Here is a 20,518-nt window from a genome sequence, read left to right on the forward strand (position 1 = left end):
CTGGGAATTTTTGTCGTAACCGCAGATGGGGGTGAACTGATTGCTATCATTCCCATGCCATGGAATATGTTGAGACCATCGATTGCTGCAATATTATGATCAACATTGTCAGCTACAAATTGCAAAAATGTGTTATCACATGAAGGGCTTACATCCTTACCAGAATCCACAGCGGCACTTTTTTCAAATGTTCTCACTTCATTATATGCGCAACAAAAACCAAGCTTGTGTAGAACCTCTAAAATTTACACTACATTGTTGATGATATTTGGCATATAAATCCGGACAGTATTCTAATCTACCTAATATCATCTGGGACCATTCGTCTTTTCTTTCTTTACACTTACTTTTAATTGAGAGCCTGGGTGGGGATCACGACCTCCCATAGTGGGCAGGGAGGTACATGCTGTGTCTTCTATTCCCCCACACCCGTTTTCCAATTGTTCCCTGTCGTCTTGGAATGAGATTACTTAGTTTTGTCCTGACCCTGGCCGGAGTTCCTTGGCTGGGAGGGAAACAGTCGAATATATAGTTAAAGTTTTGGGAGATGATATTTTTTTCCTTGTAAATCATCTCTCTGTTATGCATTGTATTATGTTTAGTTTACATATTATATTATATGATTGGTAAACATTTGAGTGGATTCCTCTTAGTTCGGACCTGTGCTTGACGGTGTGCTCTTGGAATCTACATCTTTACCCTATTTGAACCAATTCCCCTTTGTCTCACCTTTTCTTTTGTGCTTTGATTATAATTCTAGAACTTTTTACTATCCCATTTTGTTCCTTTTTACTGGCGCTTATATGACCTTAAGGTGTTGCAAGCGCCGTAAAACCCTTAAAAACAAAAAAATTAATTGAGAGCAAAAATTGTTTTTCAGTCCTACAGGGAAAACATCAGGGTTCCGTTTTGTTCGCTTAAAGAGATATTGATCGCAAAACAAACCTTAATTTCTCACATCAAACGAAGATGTTGATCGCAGTGAGGGTGTTAACTGCTTAGCGTTGTAATGTCTTAGAGCTGCTGCAGCAACATTCTTTATATTCGTGTAATGTGTCTGACATCACCAATGTATTTTGGAGCCAGGTATCAGTTTTAGATTATCGTTTCTCTGTTATAAAATCAATATTAATGAATTCCTCGTGGCAAATAGGACATTGTTGTTGAATATCAGTCATCAGAAAGTGAAATTTCATTTTGTCTTTAATCAAGCATCGACAAAAATGTTTTAATAAATCGTTACACATACTGTATGGATGACGATTAATTAAAACAGTTTCAAAGGCAATATTAAACAGTAATCAACAGATAAAGAAATGAAAGTATCATTTATAGAGAGCGGCTAAGTGGCTCAGAGATAGAAGTGTCCCGTATTGTTACAAAAGTCATGCATTGTTAAGCATGATCAGTGGTCTGATGGGTGACAGTGATCGTGGACAATTCCGGTGCCTACGTTTGTCTTTGGGTAAGCAGGCTTCAGGCAGCCCCCACCGCTCTCTACTTTTCCTGTCTTTGGGTAAGGCAATTAACACACTACCCCACTTGACTAAGGTGTGAATGTGTCCTTGGTTTTAGGCAATTGGTGCTAGATGAAATTGAAATATGGTTCCATTTGGTCTGTTAATGGGATAAATGAAATATCATGAAGCGCATTAAGCATGGTAATTTTTTGGAAATGCGCTAGAAAAATGGTCGTAATTATTTATTTTATATATCTAAAACATATAAAACATTTGGATAAGCAGTAGATGCTAACACTTTACTCATCGCAACATAGGTCGCCGATAACGCAGTTTGTTCTTCAATCTGTAAAACATGACGCCAACAGGTTTCCATACTTTCATATATAACACTTTATAGTCTTGTTAATTAAGCTGTATGTTTATTGAGAGAGTGCTTCAATTGATTAGTTTTGAATGCCAGGTCAGTTATTAAATTCAGAACATCAGATTTTATGAAAAAATAAATATACTTCTTACCTTGCATTGTACTGAAATTAGGCATTGAATTGATATCACACTTGAAAAAAACATAAATCCTGCAAACAGACTTAACTTTACATTAAAATGTGTGACTATGACTTGATTGATAGTCTCCGTTAACGGGACTGCGAGATGGCCAAGAATATAAGAAAATCCATGTGGCCAATCAAAAGCATGAAAAATTGGCAAATTTAACTTCACGTGATCTATCACTACTAAATCATTAGCCTCAGAATAAAACCCCTAAAAACTCATCCATATGTTTCACAATAAACTGACGAAAATTCAAAGTCTTTATTTTCAGTTTCGATGATAAAATATTAATATTAATAATGATAATAATATTTTGTCCATCTTTGTGTGTAGCCATATTTCGCCACCTGCGTGGGCATCCCATTGTTCGAGCGTAACGACAGATAATGGGATGAGCCAGAGAGATGGGTGGGGAGAGAGTGGAATGCAGTTTGATTTTTTAAATTTTATCCATTGTGCAGGTCAGACCAAAGTATGTTGCTTCAGTTGTATCTGTTTTACCGCATTTGCTATTTTTTTCAATTTTCAATGTTAAATTTAATTATGTTAGCACCCTTCTATAATGGTAAACAATGGATCATTTCAATCAGTGAATTACGCTCTACAATCTGACCCCAAAAAAATATTTATGTTGCAATTAGTTGGAGGTTCACATAAGAAAAATAACTATCTTTCCCTGACAATGAGAGTAACTCACACTGTCTCCATTGCAAGCCTTCAAGAACCCATTAATTTGAAAGGTGATAGGGTCTAATTGTGTATGTGTATGTATGTATGGGTGTGTGAGAGCATTGTATATCAATATAAAATTTCGTAAATGGCCACAAAATTTGTCTAAAATTACGAAAAATTCGAAAGATTCAGCAGTTATGTTAGAGATCAACTTGTACATAGTCGCTTAAAAGACAGTCCCCCTTAACCTCCGCCTTTGGTACATTTCCCTGCATTAGGAAGTGCTTAAATCGCCCTTACATTAACAGAACAGCAAGTTTCCATTTCACCTTAAGTGAATGAAATATTCCGGGTTCATTCACTTGCACCTCCAGGAATGTTATATATATGCCATTAAATAGTAGGAAAAAAAAAGTAGAAAATGTGATATGTTCTACATCGGTCAAACAGCCAGACGCTTGTCTGACCGTTTTAGGGAGCACCTGAGAGGTACATCTCAGCAGAAACCTGTTCCTGACCATTTCACATCTCCTGGACACCAATAATCAGACATGTCAGTTTTCGTACTGAGACACTGTTCTGACACTCAGAGTCGAATCCGCACTGAGAGGAAACTTATTATCCGACTAGGCACTCTGAAACCAAAGGGTATTAACATTAGTCTTCACATTTTTCTCCCTATCTATCTCCCCCCTCTTTAACATACTCTCCCTCACTCTATCCTTCTCCCTTCCCCCTCTCTCTCTCTCTCTCTCTCTCTCTCTCTCTCTCTCTCTCTCTTCTCTCTCTCCCTTTATCTCTCATCCTTGCGGCGTTTCACCTTTATATATATACTAGTAAAAAGCTCGCAATTTCGCGGGGAAGGAACTATTTTCATTCGATATTATACCCACCATCATTTTATGAGGGCAGATTGGTAAACAACGTTGTTTGTGTAACTTGGTACATCCTCTGTTGATTTTTCTGTGTGGCCCAACATGAAGTGTAAGCCGCTATAGCCTCTGACCTGTGACACAGCAACATATAGTTGTCCTTGTGTGAAAACAGGATGTGGTAAGAAAATCAACTGCGAAAATAAACCTGAAGTAGCAGATGTGAGCAGAGTTGAAAGACGATCCTGGGATCGAGAACTTACCTTACGGTACAGTACTCTGGTGATCATGTTTGGTGGCGTTTGGCACCGTTTTTATGCACCTCCACTGGAGGTGTACAAAAACGTACCATTTTTATGCACCTCCGTTGGCAGTGCTGGTTGATTAATGAAAATGTAGCTGCTTGAAGCTCGAAGGAAAAAATAACGATATGTTGAATTGTAAGCCTCAATTTAATAGACGAAGACATACTGTGGACGTTTCTGATTTCCCCTTTATCAACAAAACATGATGAATAAGACACTAAGAACGAATGAGAGATGTGTAGTGTGAATGGCGTAGATAAGGTAAATAGACACAAACAATGATGGGACAGGAAGTTTTTGTAAAACAACAAAAACAAACAAAAAAGAAAAAGAAGAAAAAAAAGCAGACCCCCCCCCCCCCAATAAAATGACAAAGACGCGGTAAACGAATACATTGATGATGATGATATATTATAAAATGATAACAATCGAAGTTTACATATAAATGCACGTCGATAACACATTGAATGGTACCGATGTTGTTTTTAAAAAAAATATAATAATGAATAATAATAATAATAGATTAATTTAAGGTTTTTTAAGGTCCAGTAACTATAACAACGAAAATGATGTCTTTCTCAATAAAGTAAACTTTTAAAAAAAAATGTCCACAATGGGATTGAACCCAGTACTTTCAAGGTTAGAGTCTGACAGCTTATCCACTGCGTTATGGAGCCACCTGACATAACATTTAATAAGGTCTTTCTTTTACCTTCAATGCAACTTCTATTTTCTTGTTTTAAATTTCGGTTTTTTAGATTATTATTATTTTTTAATTTTTACCAAAGACGTTAAACCTGGGTATTATCCACCCGAAACCATCACATTGAAAGCATCAAAGGGGCAATAATAATACTTGATGTCATAAATAGATGAAAACTGTTGAAAGCTTAGTGTATATCTGAAATCCTTAAAGTAATTAAGTGAATACATTATTTCGAATGCGACGATTTGCGTAAAAACGCCAAACTGACAACTTTATACAGTGACGAAATTGGTTGTTTTTGAGAGTGTTAGTGTCGTCGGTACATATTTCATGATATCGGTTTGACTCAACGAACTTTCAAACTGACTTTAAATTATAAAAGGAAATCAAAGTATCTGTTTATCTATCTGTAAAAAATACATTTCTAATTTTCAAGTCTTTCAGTAGAGTTGTGCGCTGTACAATATTTTTTTATTGACTCAAATAAGCACAATGTTCTCCACAATGCTATATTTTTTAAAGAAAGGATATATAAATATAATATATATATATATATATATATATATATATATATATATATATATATATATATATATATATAATATATATATATATATCTTAGTGTTTTATGAAGTCTTGATTTCATTTTAAATGATTGATTGGGGATGTCTCGTCGTTAGCGTGGATAGGCTTATTGTTTTATTATAAATTGTGAGAATGTGGATAGTGAATGTTAGACAATCCTAGCTTTATGATTTTGTTGATAATGTGAGAAATAAAACATGCTTGTCCATAGAAAAAGGTCACCTGCTATTGACCCATCCGAAGGATAGCTAGTAATTGTTACTATTATCCATTTGATTCTACATAAACAGGGTTAGACTCTGGTGTCGCTGGCCCAATGCATCAAAATTACTTTTCCTCTTTTCATTTCAATCTTGGAGAGTTGTCTTTCTTGTTCCAGTCATGCTGCGTAGGGAGACTTAGTTCAGCACATTCAAGTCATGGATCCTGACATGAAACGCTCATCCTTGAAAATGAGAACTGTATCACTTGTTGAACACATTGAAGTTGAATTTAAAGGCAATGTCATTCCTCAAACGATATTGTTAGCAGATGTTGATAATGATTTGGTAAGTATTAATAAACGAGTTTTAATATTATTATCTATCATGTCATATTTACACTTTTTTTCTGTTGTTGTCATGTTCATTTTCCTCCACCTCCACACCATCCTTCTTCTTCTTCTTCTTCTTCTTCTTCTTCTTCTTCTTCTTCTTCTTCTTCTTCTTCTTCTTCTTCTTCTTCTTCTTCTTCTTCTTCTTCTTCTTCTTCTTCTTCTTCTTCTTCTTCTTCTTCTTCTTCTTCTTCTTCTTCTTTTTCTTCTTCTTCTTCCAGTTCCAGTCAACACTAATGTATGGTCTTGTAAGGCAATGGCATGACTCTGAAGTTGATTTTAATGATGACCTACACTTTTCTTACCATTTAGGCAAATGAGCTCATTGTTGGAAGTATTGCTGGTGATATTGGTATATTCAAAGGGGATTCGGCAAATCAACCGTGGAGGAAGATCACTGTCTTAGGAATGGTAATAAAACCCAATCCCCTAGTCTTCCATCACTCATTAATTCATTACATGACCATAACGTTTGCTTGGCACCCTCTTAATTTTTTTCATATTAGTCTTTTTTTCATTGATATAAATAATGAATTTCAATTTATTTATCCCTAATGGGAAATTTTCTTTGGGCTCTGTTCAGAGGAAAGACTGGAATAACCCAGGTGTCAGTCGCAGTGCAGCACTGATAAGTGAGCTAGGTAACTTGCTCAAGGTCACAACATTGGTTTTAGTCATTGTTCCATTGAAAGAGAGTGCATTTCATTTTCATGGCTAGTCATGTTGTAACGAAGCACCCCCTAAATTTTTGATTACTCTGATATCATTAATCACAATCATCTGTTGAACCAAGGTGGAAGCTTTTTGAAAGCAATTGATAGTTTCTCTGTGACTTTTTGTTTCTATGATTGTCAAGCTCTTGATACGGATACCTTTTTTTTTTACTATTATCTTATAGTATGGGTCTCAAGTCATTCACTCAACATAGAGCGCATACACTTTTGAAAATTACATTAATTATCATATATTTTATTAAAACTAGTTCTCGAAATAGTATATTTTGCCCCTAAAATCAAATGATAACCATGAACTGAAGACCCACAGTCACCTGAAGTGTTTGCCTATCACCCGAAGTAAACAACCCATAGATCCTGACCATTACTCACAATTTTAACACAAATGATTGAAAAAAATGCAGTGTCACAGTGCTATTATTCCTTCATCATTGTGTCAAAATATTGTGAGAAATACTCATTAACTGGGTCAGATCTATTTGTGTGTTTGGCATTTATTAAGGGTTACTCAGCCTTTTTGTTGATTGGAAATAAATAGTCAATGGGACGGAACAGTTGTAAATGGCAGGAAATACTGATTGGTTAATATGCTTAGTAACTGGTGAATCCTCATTTGTGGAGATGATTACGTTGAATGGGACAATCATAAGTTGGAGTTGCTGCCACTGTTTGTTTGCCTGGAGGCTTGTTTGCTGTTAAACTGAAATAACAGAATTGTCAATTTCCACTTATTGTTGACTGTTATGCATTATGAAATTTGTTGATTTAGAGGGTTTAAAGTACCAAAAAAATATCAACCAAAAACAAAATAATAATTTCAGTTGTCAAAAAAAGTAGTGCAGTGCCAATCTTCCACATGGTAGATAAGTCTGTCTGCGCAGTTGTTTTTTTTTTTGCCATTTTAATCCCCAAAAGTTGCAAAAATTTGCCATGGAAGAAAATTGCAAAACTTTTGTCATAGGAAATTGCAAAGCCAAATATTTGCGGCTGGTTTTACAAAATTCAATTATGTTAAACAACATGTGAGGTCCTTTGAAATTTCATGAATCAATTTTGATAACACTGTGCATACTTAACTCTAGAGGTGACAGGGCCGATTTCACTCAAAAACATATTGTCAAAATTTGATAGTTGTTTCCATTCCTTTTTGGAGGTCCTGATAGCTCAGTTGGTAGAGCACTCGCTTCACATCCAAAGGGACCAAGATCAATCCTGGTTGCAGTTGAGATTTTTTTCTGACCCCCCCCCCCCTGTCTACCCAGCAATTAATGGAAAGTGCTTTGCGATAGACTAGTGGCTTTGGCTCCATGGGCCCCATGGCTCTGAAGGACTTTTTTCTATTCCTAAAAAATTGATGCTATTTATTTTCTCCAGAAGTTAGTCTAACCGCAGTTACTAATTGTTACTGAAAGTGATGAAAATGACAGTTTTTTCCTGACAATACCATACATTGAGTCAACATAAAATCCGCCCTGACAGCTGTAGGGTTAAGAAGTGATATACCGCATTTAATTCAAACATAATAATCCTTTTCAGAGTAATATAAGCACATTTTTACTAAAAAATAAAATCTTAAAATTCCGAATTTGGAACCAAAAAATAACAAACAAAAAAAAACAAACAAACAAACAACAAAATAATCAACAGAAAACAAAAATGAGAAAAAAAACAAAACACACAAAATAAATGCAACCAAGTTTTTTTTTTTTTAAAACACCTCCTTCCTCCCCCCCCCCCCCCCCCCCCCCCCCTCCTCCTCAGTGCTGTCTCCAGTGTATTGTAATGTAATGTGAGTTGGAATGGATGTTGCTCTATAAACATTCTGTCCTTGTGTCAATTGTGCCTGTGTGCCTTTTCGCTAACTCATCTATTACTACATATTACACTCAATAGTCAGAGGGGAGAGTGGCAATTAAATGCTGAAATCTAATATTGAGTACCAAGAAAAGAAAGAGTAATACATTTGTAACAAATTGAGTCTAAGATGAAGAAAATTACAGCTTTTTGTGGCTAAAATAGAATTAATTTGCGTTAATTGCAGTCATGGGTAATACTGCTGGGACAGATAAGTCTTTCCCAGTTTTCTTTTAAATGACCTTTTCCTTTTTTACTCTTAGATCTCTGATTTTCATCAACACACGTGAATTAAGTATTTCCCAGTTTTCTTTTAAATGACCATTTACATTATTGCTCTTAATTTATCTATGATATTTATCAACATATGGGAATTAAGTATTTCCCAGTTTTCTTTTAAATGATCATTTCCTTTTTTGCTCTAAATCTATGATTTTAATCAACTTATGAGAATTTATTACAATGAATTTGTTACATTTTGAACTTTGAAAATTTAGTTTGATCATATTTTTCCATTTTGATTTTCTAAATTAACAGTTGACTTGCCTTTCTGTGGGAGCAGTATTGCTTAATAAAAAGGTGTGTATATTATATTATGCATATTATTAAATTTTGAAATCAGAATTTTGCAGAAAAGTGAAATACTAGTTATTCAGTTTTGAATCTCTAACAAAGACAAGTTGAGAATTTGAATGGGCCATGTATTGTATTGATATTGTTTTATCAAATAGTAATAATAATTATATTTCAGTCAAACCTCAAGGAACTTCACAAGATTGTTAGATGATAATCGGAAAAAGGTTTCTATTCAACTCAAACTAAAAACAATGTGGAGTGTGGCCAGTTTGGCAGTTTTCAACTAAACATTAAATAAATACAACTCAACTTATTAATCGATACATTACATCCCTCCATCCTACGTTGAAGACATAAGGGGTTCATTTTAAACTGAATCAAAATCAGAAATTTGCGATTTGGGATTACTGATTACAATAGTGATTACCATACAGTAAATGATTAAAATTTTATTACTTTTTTATTTTTATATAGTGTAACATTGTCCTCCATCCCTGTTAGAAGTATTTACCAGAATGGTACTCATTTACTGTGAGTGTGAGTGAGATACAGTAGTGATTTACTACTCATAAATATAGCGTATACATTACAGGTCAAGTTTCTCAGGAGGTTTACAAATCCTTTCAGATCTGCGTAATGGTGGCAGATTTGGGCTGCTAAGCCTTGATTCTTTTTCAGTTGGTGTTGAAATTTGAGATGGATGGTAATCATTTGATTCTTCTATATCAACAGTCATTTTCTCACTTTGATTTTCAGTAAAAGGATAATTTAGCAATGACTATCCCGCACAAATCTTTAGGCCTCTTTTTCGCTCACGAAGTGCCCAAATTCGCGACAAAATATGGGACGAAGCCGTTTCGTATATGCTATTTTAAAAAATTAATTACGACGCTGTTTATCGATGAATATGACTGAAAGTTGTCACACAGTTAGAAAAAAGGTCATTTTAGATTATGTCAAGCGACAAAACTCGTGCGATTACCAGAGGACCGTTAAAAATAGATTTTTACTCTTTGGAGTAAAATATTTCTAAAACTACCGGGCGTGTAGGTTTTGTCGCTGACAAGGTAATACATGAACATTTCTTCTTTTTGGTTGTAAAATTTCATATGAATATGACGAGTACTTTTCCCGTATTTTACAAAACACCATCCTAATTTGCTCTTCATTCGTAAAAGACAAAGCCATTTTGCCCCCTACAGCCCGAATCACAAGTTCATAACGATTTGGCACCAAACTGACAATGAGCGCGTCGTGGCAAAGCGCTTTCTGATTGGTTGGCCTCGTTTTAAAGTTCATGACTAGTCAAAATGTCTGCGCGGTCTCACTGGCAGAGGGGTGTTTATCGTCTGCCATTGCGTTTGAGTTCAATAAACAGCTGATAATTTGACTGTTAAATTTACAAGAATTTAAGAAATTATAATGTTAAAAGTTTTCGATTGCAATATGATCTACAATCTCAGCATGGGTTTAATTATTGTGTTCCAAGTCACGTTCCATCAGTAACCTTTGTCCCCTTGTCCAATTTCTCTTTTCCTTCTCTATTTCTTTCGTTTATGTACGCAATCTCTCTCTCTCTCTCTCTCTCTCTCTCTCTCTCTCTCTCTCTCTCTCTCTCTCTCTCTCTCTCTCTCTCTCTCTCTCTCTCTCTCTCTCGTGTGTGTGTGTGTGTGTGTGTTTTCATCATTTTCTGTATCAAATTTGCCAAAAAATTGCCAATTTCAATCTTTTAATCCACTTATTAAGCAAGATACAACCAAAGGTCGAAAAAATGCCGAAAAAGCGTCCCATATTTTCGCGTTTTTTTCCTCTTTGCGGGTCATCCAAATAAATGACACCTTTGAAACTGCATAACTTGTTTATTTATGAATGGATTTTCAAAATTCAAAAACATTTTTACTCAGTGGAGATAGGGCTTTGATTTCAGACAAAATTTTCCTCAAAAAGAGAAAAAAACATTTTTCATAGTCATTGCTAGATAATTTCTAGTGATAGGTAATTCACTTTGAATGGGAATAGGAATAGGCAAGTCATGGTTCTGAATTTAGAAGTCATTTCTGATAGGCATGTATTGCTCATTTACATTAGTAGTAGTAGGACTAGAGTATCTAGTGCTATGGATTTGATCAGCGTGGAATCTCTTGAGAATTCCATTTGAAAGTACTTTATAGGATACAGGTCCTGTTTGTTCAATAATTTTGCCTGGGACAAATTTTGGAATATTAGAAGAATGAATTTTAACAACTACATCTTCACCAGTGTTGAACTGTCTGAATTTTGATTTCTTATCATGGTGAACTTTTTGTGTATTTTGATTTTTAGTGACATTTGCATGTACAGAATCATGAATCAGGTCGTTACGAGTCTTAATTTTTCTGTCCATAAGCAATTCAGCAGGTGTCATTTCAGTTTTAGATTGTAGTGTGGAGCGGTATTTTATGAGGAAACGATTGACACGATCTTAGAGTGTTCCACCTGTCAGTTTTTTCATTTAAGTTTTGAAAATTCCTACTGCTCTTTCAGCAAGCCCATTGGTTGCTGGATGGTATGGTGCTGTTTTGATATGTTTGATACCATTGAGAATAAGGAAAGTTTGAAAATCGTGTGAACAAAATGTAGGTCCATTGTCTGAAACGATAATATCAGGAAGTCCATGAGTAGCAAAAACATTTCTCAGTTTAGAGATGTTGCTTTAGGTTGTATATATATCCATGATGTGGACGTCAATCCATTTTGAATGTGCGTCCATGATTACGAGGTAAATTTTTCCTAGGAACGGTCCGGCGAAATCGATGTGATGCGGTGCCACAGTTTGCTGGGCCAGATCCATTGATGAAGAGGTGTTGATGGTGGTGCGTTGCGCATACTCAGACACTCGAAACAAGATTTTGCCACATTTTCAAGAGCTTTGTCGATGTGAGGCCACCACACATAGCTACGTGCTAGTGCCCTCATACGGATGATTCCGATGTTTTCTTCGTGGAGAAGATCAAGGATGCCTTTGCAAAGTTTTGGATGTATAACACGAATGCCCCAGAGGAGACACTCATTGTCGATGCTGAGTTCTGCACGATGAACGAAGTACGGTTGAAGCGATTCATCTTCTGAAGATGAATTATGCGTAGTAGTCGTAGTAGTCCAGTAGTCGTAGACTTTGCTAAGTGTTGGATCCATCTTCGTTTCGAAGGCGATAGTTGAACTTGTCACTGGTGTTGAGTCGATTACGTTGAAGACATATAGAACATCCTCGGGGAGTTGTGCTGGTTGCGTTTGTGTACAAAACGGTAATGGTAGTCTGCTGAGACCATTTTGATTGTTTCAATGACCTGGTATGTGTTGTAGAGTGTAGTCATAGGCGCCCAGTATAAGTGCCCATCGTTGTATTCTAGAAGACGAATGCTCAGGAATTGGCTTGTGATCGCCAAACAAACCTAGCAGTGTTTTGTGATCAGTTTTGATGATGATGTATCGACCATAGAGAAATTTGTGGAACTTTTTCAAACCGAAAATTATACTGAGGTCTTCTTTATCGAGTTAGGAATAATTCCTTTCTGCGGGGTCAAATGCTCTTAAAACGTACGAAATGGGTTTTTCTTCCACCGTTGTCAAAAATGTGTGCGATTATTGCAGATATACCATGCGGCGATGCATCACAAGTCAGAGTTATTTGTTTTGCAGCGTCAAAATGCACGAGAAGTTTGACAGAAATTAGAGCTTGTTTTGAGTTTTCGAAAACTGTTTGTTGTAATTTTTCCCAGTGCCAAGGAACGTTCTTCTTCAGGAGCCCATAGAGTGGTGCTAGTTTGTTTGCAAGGTTGGGTAGGAACTGAACTTTGAATAGTAGTTAACCATGCCCAGATAGGCTCTTAGTTTCTGTAAGTTGTTTGGAATGGGTGCATTTTTAATTGCCTCTATCTACTCTGGTTGTGGAAGTAATCCATCCTTTGTGAGCTTGTACCCTAAAAAGTTGGTTTTATAATTCATGAACTCTCATTTCTTTCTTTTGAGATTTAGACCTTTTTCTTTGCATCTTTGAAGAACTTTCCTGAGGGTATCTAAATGTTCATCATCTGTTGAACCAGTTACTCTTTAGTTGCCAAGCATCCTGGCAGTAAAAGAAATCCCAGTTGCCAAGCCTTTTGGCCAAAATGGACGAAAATTGAGTGCTTTCAGAAAAAAAATCACTAAAAAAAAAGTAATCATCAGACATACTTCATATTTTCATAGGTATATAAGAATAGATGTAGGTACAGTTTGACGTAATGTGATATGCAAATTAGGTCACATGACCTTGGCGGCCATCTTGGATATCTAATTAATATTCATTTTTCATGCATTTCTGTGTTTATGGGCCTGTATCTCCACCATATATGAATAAAAATGTTTTTTATTGTTGTATGTTGTTGAGTAATGATTGAACAAAAAGTACAGAAAATATCATATTGATATCTCTTCATTTACTGTGTTTATTTTTCTTCTTTGTGTGGGGGTGGGAGGGAGAAAAAATAAGTAACATATTTCCTCTTCCAAAACATCGGGGGAAAAAAGCTGAAAATACTTCACAAGATAACCTATTCTTCATTAAACCCAACATTCCTTGCTCCAGAATTGTTTTCAACCTCAATGAGCCGTTCAGCTGGATTATGAGTCTCTTCATGTGTCAATACATTCCATATCCATTGGTTACCAGTTACCATCATCTCGAGCATTTGTGCCACGCCCCCTTCTGTTTACATTCTGTAAATTGTCCCCACGACCCCCTGGAACATCACTAAAATCACTGTCTGACCCTCCCTCTTCACTCTTCGAACTAGATTCAATGTCCGTAATCTCCAATTCTGATAGAAATTCATCTCCTGAGTCACTATCATGTCTATACACATCAATCTCTTCATCTGATTCCATAGTGGAATACAAACAAAGCCTTGGCAACGGAAAATTACGAAAAAACCAATGTAAAAATCGAATTGAAATCATGAATGCAGGAGAAAATGCTGTCAATAGCCGTCAGTGAGATGTATGACAGTTCAGCAGTATAATTACTGCTCGTAGAATTAATTATTCGCCTTGGTCGCCGTGGAGCGACCGTGGCAACTCAGCGACCTTTTTTTTTGGTCGCCGTGCGGCGACCGTGGCAACTAAAGAGTTAAATACAAATTGTCAAAATAAATCACTGTATTGGGAATGCCTCTGAAAATATTTTCAATTGTCCTTTGAAAAATTGCAGGGCAGGAAGAAATTCCGTATGACAATCGTAACATAGCGTACAGTCCACAGTAAGTGTTAATTGTTGTTATTTCCTGGCTAGCTTTGTCCAAGACAAGTTTTGTAAATGCATGACTGAAGTCAATTGAACTGAATTTTTGTCCATGAGACAGTTGGAAAGCTAAGTCTTCCTTTGTGATGACTTTGTTTACTACGGTCACTTCGTAATCACCACGGATTCTTAGCGTTTTGTCATTTTTAATCACTGGTACTATGGGTGTTGTCCATTCTGAATGTTCTACTTTCTTAATGATTTTCTCACGTTCTAAACGATCCAGTTCATCTTCGATTTTCTTCCTCAACGCAAAAAATGGGTGCCTTGCCTTTTTGAAAATAGGAGTGTTGTCCCTTAAGTTGATTTTTGTTACGTGGTCCTTGAGTGTTCCTGCATTGTCATTGAAAACTCCAGTATGTTTTTGCAGTTTTTTATCGAGGTCATCCCTTGTGTTATTGATGTTGTTGATGCTGTTGTTTGGAATTAGTTGCGGCCAATCCAGTTTTAATTCTGCAGCCAGTCTTGCCCCATCAAGGGTGGACCATTTCCTTCAACGTTTTGGTTTGATTTTGACATTTGATTAGCATCTCACATTTCCCAAACATATGAACGTTTTCACCAGTGTAAATTTGGACTTGAATTTCTGAAAGGGAAAAGTTATGATCATTGAAATGTTTATCGAATTCTTACTTCGTTATGACTGATGCTGCTGCCCCGGTGTCTAGCTGGAAGGTGATGTTTTGTTCATTGCATTGTAGATCAACCGTGATTGGCTTACTGGTTTTACCTCTAATAGTAAACATATCGTTTGAGGTTTCTGAGTCAGCTTCAGGATGCAGATAATATGATTCATTGGTGTTGAGTTTTTCCAAATTGTGACATCTGTTTTGATTTTGATTATGTTGTAGCCTACGCTGTCGATGTTGCCCTTGTGTATTTTGCTGACGTTGAGGTTGCCACTGTTTTATTTTGATCATGCTGTAGCCTATGTTGTCGATGTTGCCCTTGTTGTGTATTTTTCTGACGCTGAGGTGTCACTGTTCCTCTTGTTGTTGACGTTGTTGTTGCCGATGTTGACGAAATTTTTGTTGTTCAAACGGACGACGTTGCATTTGATTTGAAGGTCGATGGTTGATTCTTGTTCTTTTCATTGTAAACCACATTTTGCCAGGTGTCCCGTTTTATGGCATAAATGGCATTCAGTGTTTATAAATTTGCACGTTACACCTCAGTGGTCATTACCACAACACATGCAGTACTTGTGTTGATTTTGTTGAGTTCGAATGAGGTTTACTGTTTGTGGGAGGTTTTCAACTAAACATTAAATAAATACAACTAAACTTATTAATCGATACATTACAGACCAACCTATGAGGCGTGACCAAAAACTATTTGTACTATCGATCTGATACAGTTATTGATTTCACAAATCAATAACTGTATCAGATCGATAGTACAAAATAGTTTTACAGTTATTGATATAACCTAAATGTGTTGCAAGCGCCGTAAAACCCTTAAAAACAAAACAAACAAACAGATTTCACAAACATGGAACATTCATTTCAAAGAATCTAGAGCTGTTAAGATCTTCTATTATCAAGAGAAAAAAAGAAGGGTCATCTTATTCATCCTGCTTATAATTTGTAAATGTTTTTAAAATTCTATTTTTAGAATAATCTTGTCTGTATGACTGCAGAAGGATGGTGCTATGTTTATGATGTGTCTTCTGTCTCTGCGAGTCAGGTATGATTGGTGCATTATTTTTATATTTTCCACTTCTTTCAGCAATTGAACTGCAATGATGGACCTGTAAATTCTCAGTCGATTAACTGAAATCAGTCAATTCGTCAAATTCAAATATTTTAAAAAAGGAAAGAAAGAAATGAAGAAAGAAAGAATTCATGCATCGTAGCCAAATGACCGTAAAGTAATTAGGAATGTTCCACAGCGCTACGCCTAGCTTCATGGGCCGTTTATATTAACGATGGATATATTGCCAAGGCTAAGCGACACTTTTTAGAATTGCCATGTCTGAACACATCCCAGTGTATTTTCACACAGCCTTCATTTACCTGGTGGAACTTAAAAGTATGAAAAAGTAAAATGCGAACGCTGGAAGTGCGTTATGTAGACACCTTCCAATCGAAAGTTATATGATTGCTACAAGCACTAAGCACATCACGATTGCCTCACATTGTAAACAAACTGGTTGACCGTTTCTAGTTTCTTCACTGATTGGGTACCTAATTATAAGAAACAATGGTAAGTAGCCTAATTAATTCCCACTCAAATTAGATTTCTGCCATTGTTTTGCTCAAGCAAGCTTGCTGTTTACTATTCATTTCGATTCTTTGGATTTTTCTGATACGAAGAGTTTCAGTTTCAGTCAATTTTTATAGAGCTTATTTACAGGTCTAAGATTGAACGATCTAAAAGAAAACAGCAAATTGTCGGGAACAAAACTGTGTAAACAAAACCAAGAAAAATAATGGATAGAAATGTTTTTAGTTACAAAAAGGAAAATCCGCATTGTTGTTGGAGATTGTCATGACATACTCTTGTAAGGGTAATCAGTGACAAATATCACACATGGGCTCCTCAAGGGAAAAAAAGGTATACCATGTAATACATGGCAGTTTAGATCTGAAGGCTAGTTCGAGTATACAAATGACTCGCTTTACATGGAGGCAATTAGAGGAATCCTGTCTGTGGTCTATGCTTTATAGGAGGAGTCCAAAGCCTATGTAAGCCATGGTCCAAACCCTACTGTGTAGATTGAATACAGATGGATGTCTTTCACATAGAAAATTGTCATCTGAACTTGCCCAAAGCGGGTATTTTCACTCAGAATATAGGTATTATTTGAATGTTATTTGAAATATGTGACATAATGACAAAGGCTATCTAAATTTCTGTATGAGAAATACAAGCAACTTGTTTTAATATTTTCTTCAAGGGAGATTTCTTCCTTGATTGTGAATGTATAGCATTTCATCAGCAAATTCCTTAATTTTTTAAACATAATTTTTGTTTGTAGATTTTTTTTCTCTCACTAATACAGGTGACTTTTGATTTTTCAAATTCTCGTTTTGTTTGCCATTCACTTTGTCACTCTAACGTTAACTCTCATTGCCCTACTATAATTTGAAAAGACTTCTTCATTCCCTTAATTTTCTTTATGTGCAGAATATTTAATCTGTCATCTGCATTTTTTGCCAAATTGGGACCTACAATTTGCCAAAATTTGCCCAAAAAACCCCCAAAATTTGCCAAAAAGACCAAAATTTGCCAAAAAATTTGCCGAGAAGAACTAAGCGTTTCAGTAAAAATTAACGCGCGATACAGAAAAAAAATATATCAAAGACAATTTATAACATTTAAGGAGGTTACATTTATTAATTTACACGATAGCGTTGTTACAAAGATTTTAAAGGATCATTATCCGTAGAGAGTAGCTTCCCTTAGTTAGGGCTCAGGCAAAGCTGCAACATTTCTCAAGTTTCGCACCTTTTTTTTTCGTTATTTTGTTTTCGCTTCTTTTTTTCCCCAAAATTTGCCACGCGATTTGCCAATTTTCACACAATTTGCCAATTTTGGGAAATTTGCCAACATTTGCGGATCGCCCTGATATTTGTGGCCGCAAAAAATGCAGATGACAGTTTGATTAGATAAATTCTGATTGTAAGGAAATCCTTTTATACAAACTCTCAAGTATACCTCTTTTCTTTTATGAGTATTATGTTTTAGAACTAGCATAAGACGACTATGTTCTGTTTTAGTTAATTGTGAAATTCTTACCATAAGGAATAAAGATTCTTATTTGTTTTTATTTGTTTTTTTTAATCCTAATTAATGATAGTTAAATATAATAAATGGGTTTGATTCCCTTTTATAAAATACATTCTCAGAATTTTATTTCAACTGAGGAAGGTGGGGAAAGGCCAATATTAACTCAAGAGGTCCCAGCCAATGCAAGAGTCATGTGTCTGGCAGATATTGGTAAGTTATAGAGGTCATTTATTATTATTATTATTATTATTATTATTATTATTATTATTATTATTATTATTATTATTATTATTATTATTATTATTATTATTATTATTATTAATTTATTAATTTAAAAAAATGTTAATATTTTTTTAATAGCCTCTTGGTGCTTAATCAGCTCATTAGGCTGTTGGAAGCCATTTTTGTCATCTGTCCCCAAGACTAGTTTTCATTTCTCTTTCCATACTCCTCCACCAAAACTCCAGCAGGCAGCAGCTTATGGCGTCACACTACTATGTTATGCTCTATCCAGGCTGCAAATTCCTTGCCGCAGTCATTTACGGACATGAACCTGCCTTCATGGCAGTTTCATGGACTAGATGCTCTGTGGTCTTGGGGTCTTTGTCATAATGTGTACATGTGGGACAGGTGGAAAGTCCCCACTGATGAAGCAACATTGCTGTTAGGCAGGTTCTCAACCGAAGTCGATTTCCGCCACCCAAATGCCTCCTCTTGATGGTACAGAAGCCTGGCTACTTCCCCATCTCTACCACTATTACTACAACAACCACCACCACATCATCATCATTAACACTACTACTACAACATCATCACTACCACTATGACATCCACAGTGATGCCAAAACTCCGGTTTCACCGGAAAAAACTCCGGTCTGGAGTAAAAAATTCCGGGTTCCGGGCAACTTCCGTCAAATTCCGGTGAGGTCAATTTGTTCCAAGGATACCCCTTCCAACCACCACGTCATCATCACTGCCACTACTACTACAACCACCACCACATCATCATCACTACCACTGCTACTAAAACCACCACCACCACATCATCACTACCACTACTACTACAACCACTACTACCACATCATCATCGCTACCATTTGTACTACAACCACCATTACCACCACATCGTCATCACTACCACTGCAACCACCACCACATCATCATCACTACCCTACTAATACAACCATCTGCACCACATCATCACGACCACTTCTACTACAACCACCACCACCACCACCACATCATCATTACCACTACTACTACAACCACCACCACCACATCATCATTACCACTACTACTACTACAACCACCACCACCACATTATCATCACTACACGACTACTACTACAACCTCAACTACCACATCATCATCACTACCATTTGTACTACAACCACCATCACCACCATATCATCATCACTACTACTACAACAACAACCACCAACACCACATCATCTTCACTACCACCAGTACTACAATCTCTACCATTAGGTTTTGGCGCTTTACTTCATTGAAATAAGGAAACTTTGGGATTGTATTTGGCAATGTGTTTATGTATCATAATATAATTCTAATCAGTTATCTATGTAAACACAATACCATTCCAATTCCTTTTTCTTGTGTGCGGAAATTCCTCTTTCGGCATTGAAATTCCTACGAGTGGTGTCTGAAACTCCTGTGAGCCAAATTTAAGGTTGGCATCCATCATCCCCCAACATCTCTACCACTATTACTACAACAACCACATCATCATCACTAACACTACCACTACAACCACCACCACATCATCATAATCATCATCATCACTACTACTACAACCACCACCACCACATCATCATCACTACCACTACGTGCGTGTGTGTGTGCTTAGTTTTTGCCATTCGGACACTTCCGCTCGCCGGCGTAGGGAAACTCACCTGATCAAGTCGTTGGGAACCCGGACTCAACACCAGGATTGACCACCACTAACATTACATCCACTTCGTATCCCACTGCGCAACTACTTCTTGGTCAGTACTATCTTTGAGCCTTTTAGATGTCAACGTCACCCATATTCAAAACCACTGCTGCTCTTACTGCTGCCACTACAGCTGCTGCTGCTACCACTGCTACTTCTTCTACTACTACAAGTACTGTTATATTGTCCAGCTCAAGTAATCTTAATTTATAAACATCAACAAGGAACACATGATAATAAGTCGGCCATCTTTAATTGGGTCTAGTCAACAAGAGGACGATTACATAATCGATATATCTAATATTCTATTAATGATATGTAACATCTCCCTTCTTTTGAAATTAGTACTGTATCTCTTCTCTAAGAATCACATAATAATGTTTTAAATGTAAGTTCTCCAATCGTTTGTTCCATTCGACATTTTATATTCAGTTTATCAACTTTTGATTTGAATTGTTTTGATTTTGATAAAGTTCTCGTTCTATGTCGTATTGCTTTCAATCCAGTTCTAAATAGTAAAGTGATTTCTACTAATGTTGAATGTTTGTATTCCGTGAATTATTTCGAAAATATGAATATATTTAGGATCCCACTGCAACTAGAT

At 36.2% G+C, this 20,518-nt stretch overlaps 1 protein-coding gene across 6 annotated transcripts in view; it reads left to right on the plus strand.

Moving 5' to 3' along the window:
• The window catches only part of LOC144978583 (KICSTOR complex protein ITFG2-like), a 67,395-nt gene that overhangs the window by 5,187 nt on the left and 41,690 nt on the right, over positions 1–20,518 (plus strand). The window contains exons 2-6 of one of the 6 annotated variants that reach the window (XM_078924851.1): positions 5,535–5,703; positions 6,060–6,158; positions 8,873–8,914; positions 15,843–15,914; positions 18,080–18,170. In XM_078924851.1, coding sequence (XP_078780977.1) covers positions 5,575–5,703; positions 6,060–6,158; positions 8,873–8,914; positions 15,843–15,914; positions 18,080–18,170 — 433 coding nt within the window. In that variant the 5' untranslated portion in view covers positions 5,535–5,574. Of the gene's footprint in view, positions 1–5,534; positions 5,704–6,059; positions 6,159–8,872; positions 8,915–15,842; positions 15,915–15,985; positions 16,434–18,079; positions 18,171–20,518 lie in introns of those variants that run through there. The other 5 variants (XM_078924854.1, XM_078924853.1, XM_078924852.1 and 2 more) reach the window with 5 other exon arrangements.

Source organism: Berghia stephanieae, chromosome 8 (assembly GCF_034508935.2).
Source record: "Berghia stephanieae isolate SIO BIC M18660-M18661 chromosome 8, UCSD_Bste_1.3, whole genome shotgun sequence".
NCBI classification, from domain to species: domain Eukaryota; kingdom Metazoa; phylum Mollusca; class Gastropoda; order Nudibranchia; family Aeolidiidae; genus Berghia; species Berghia stephanieae.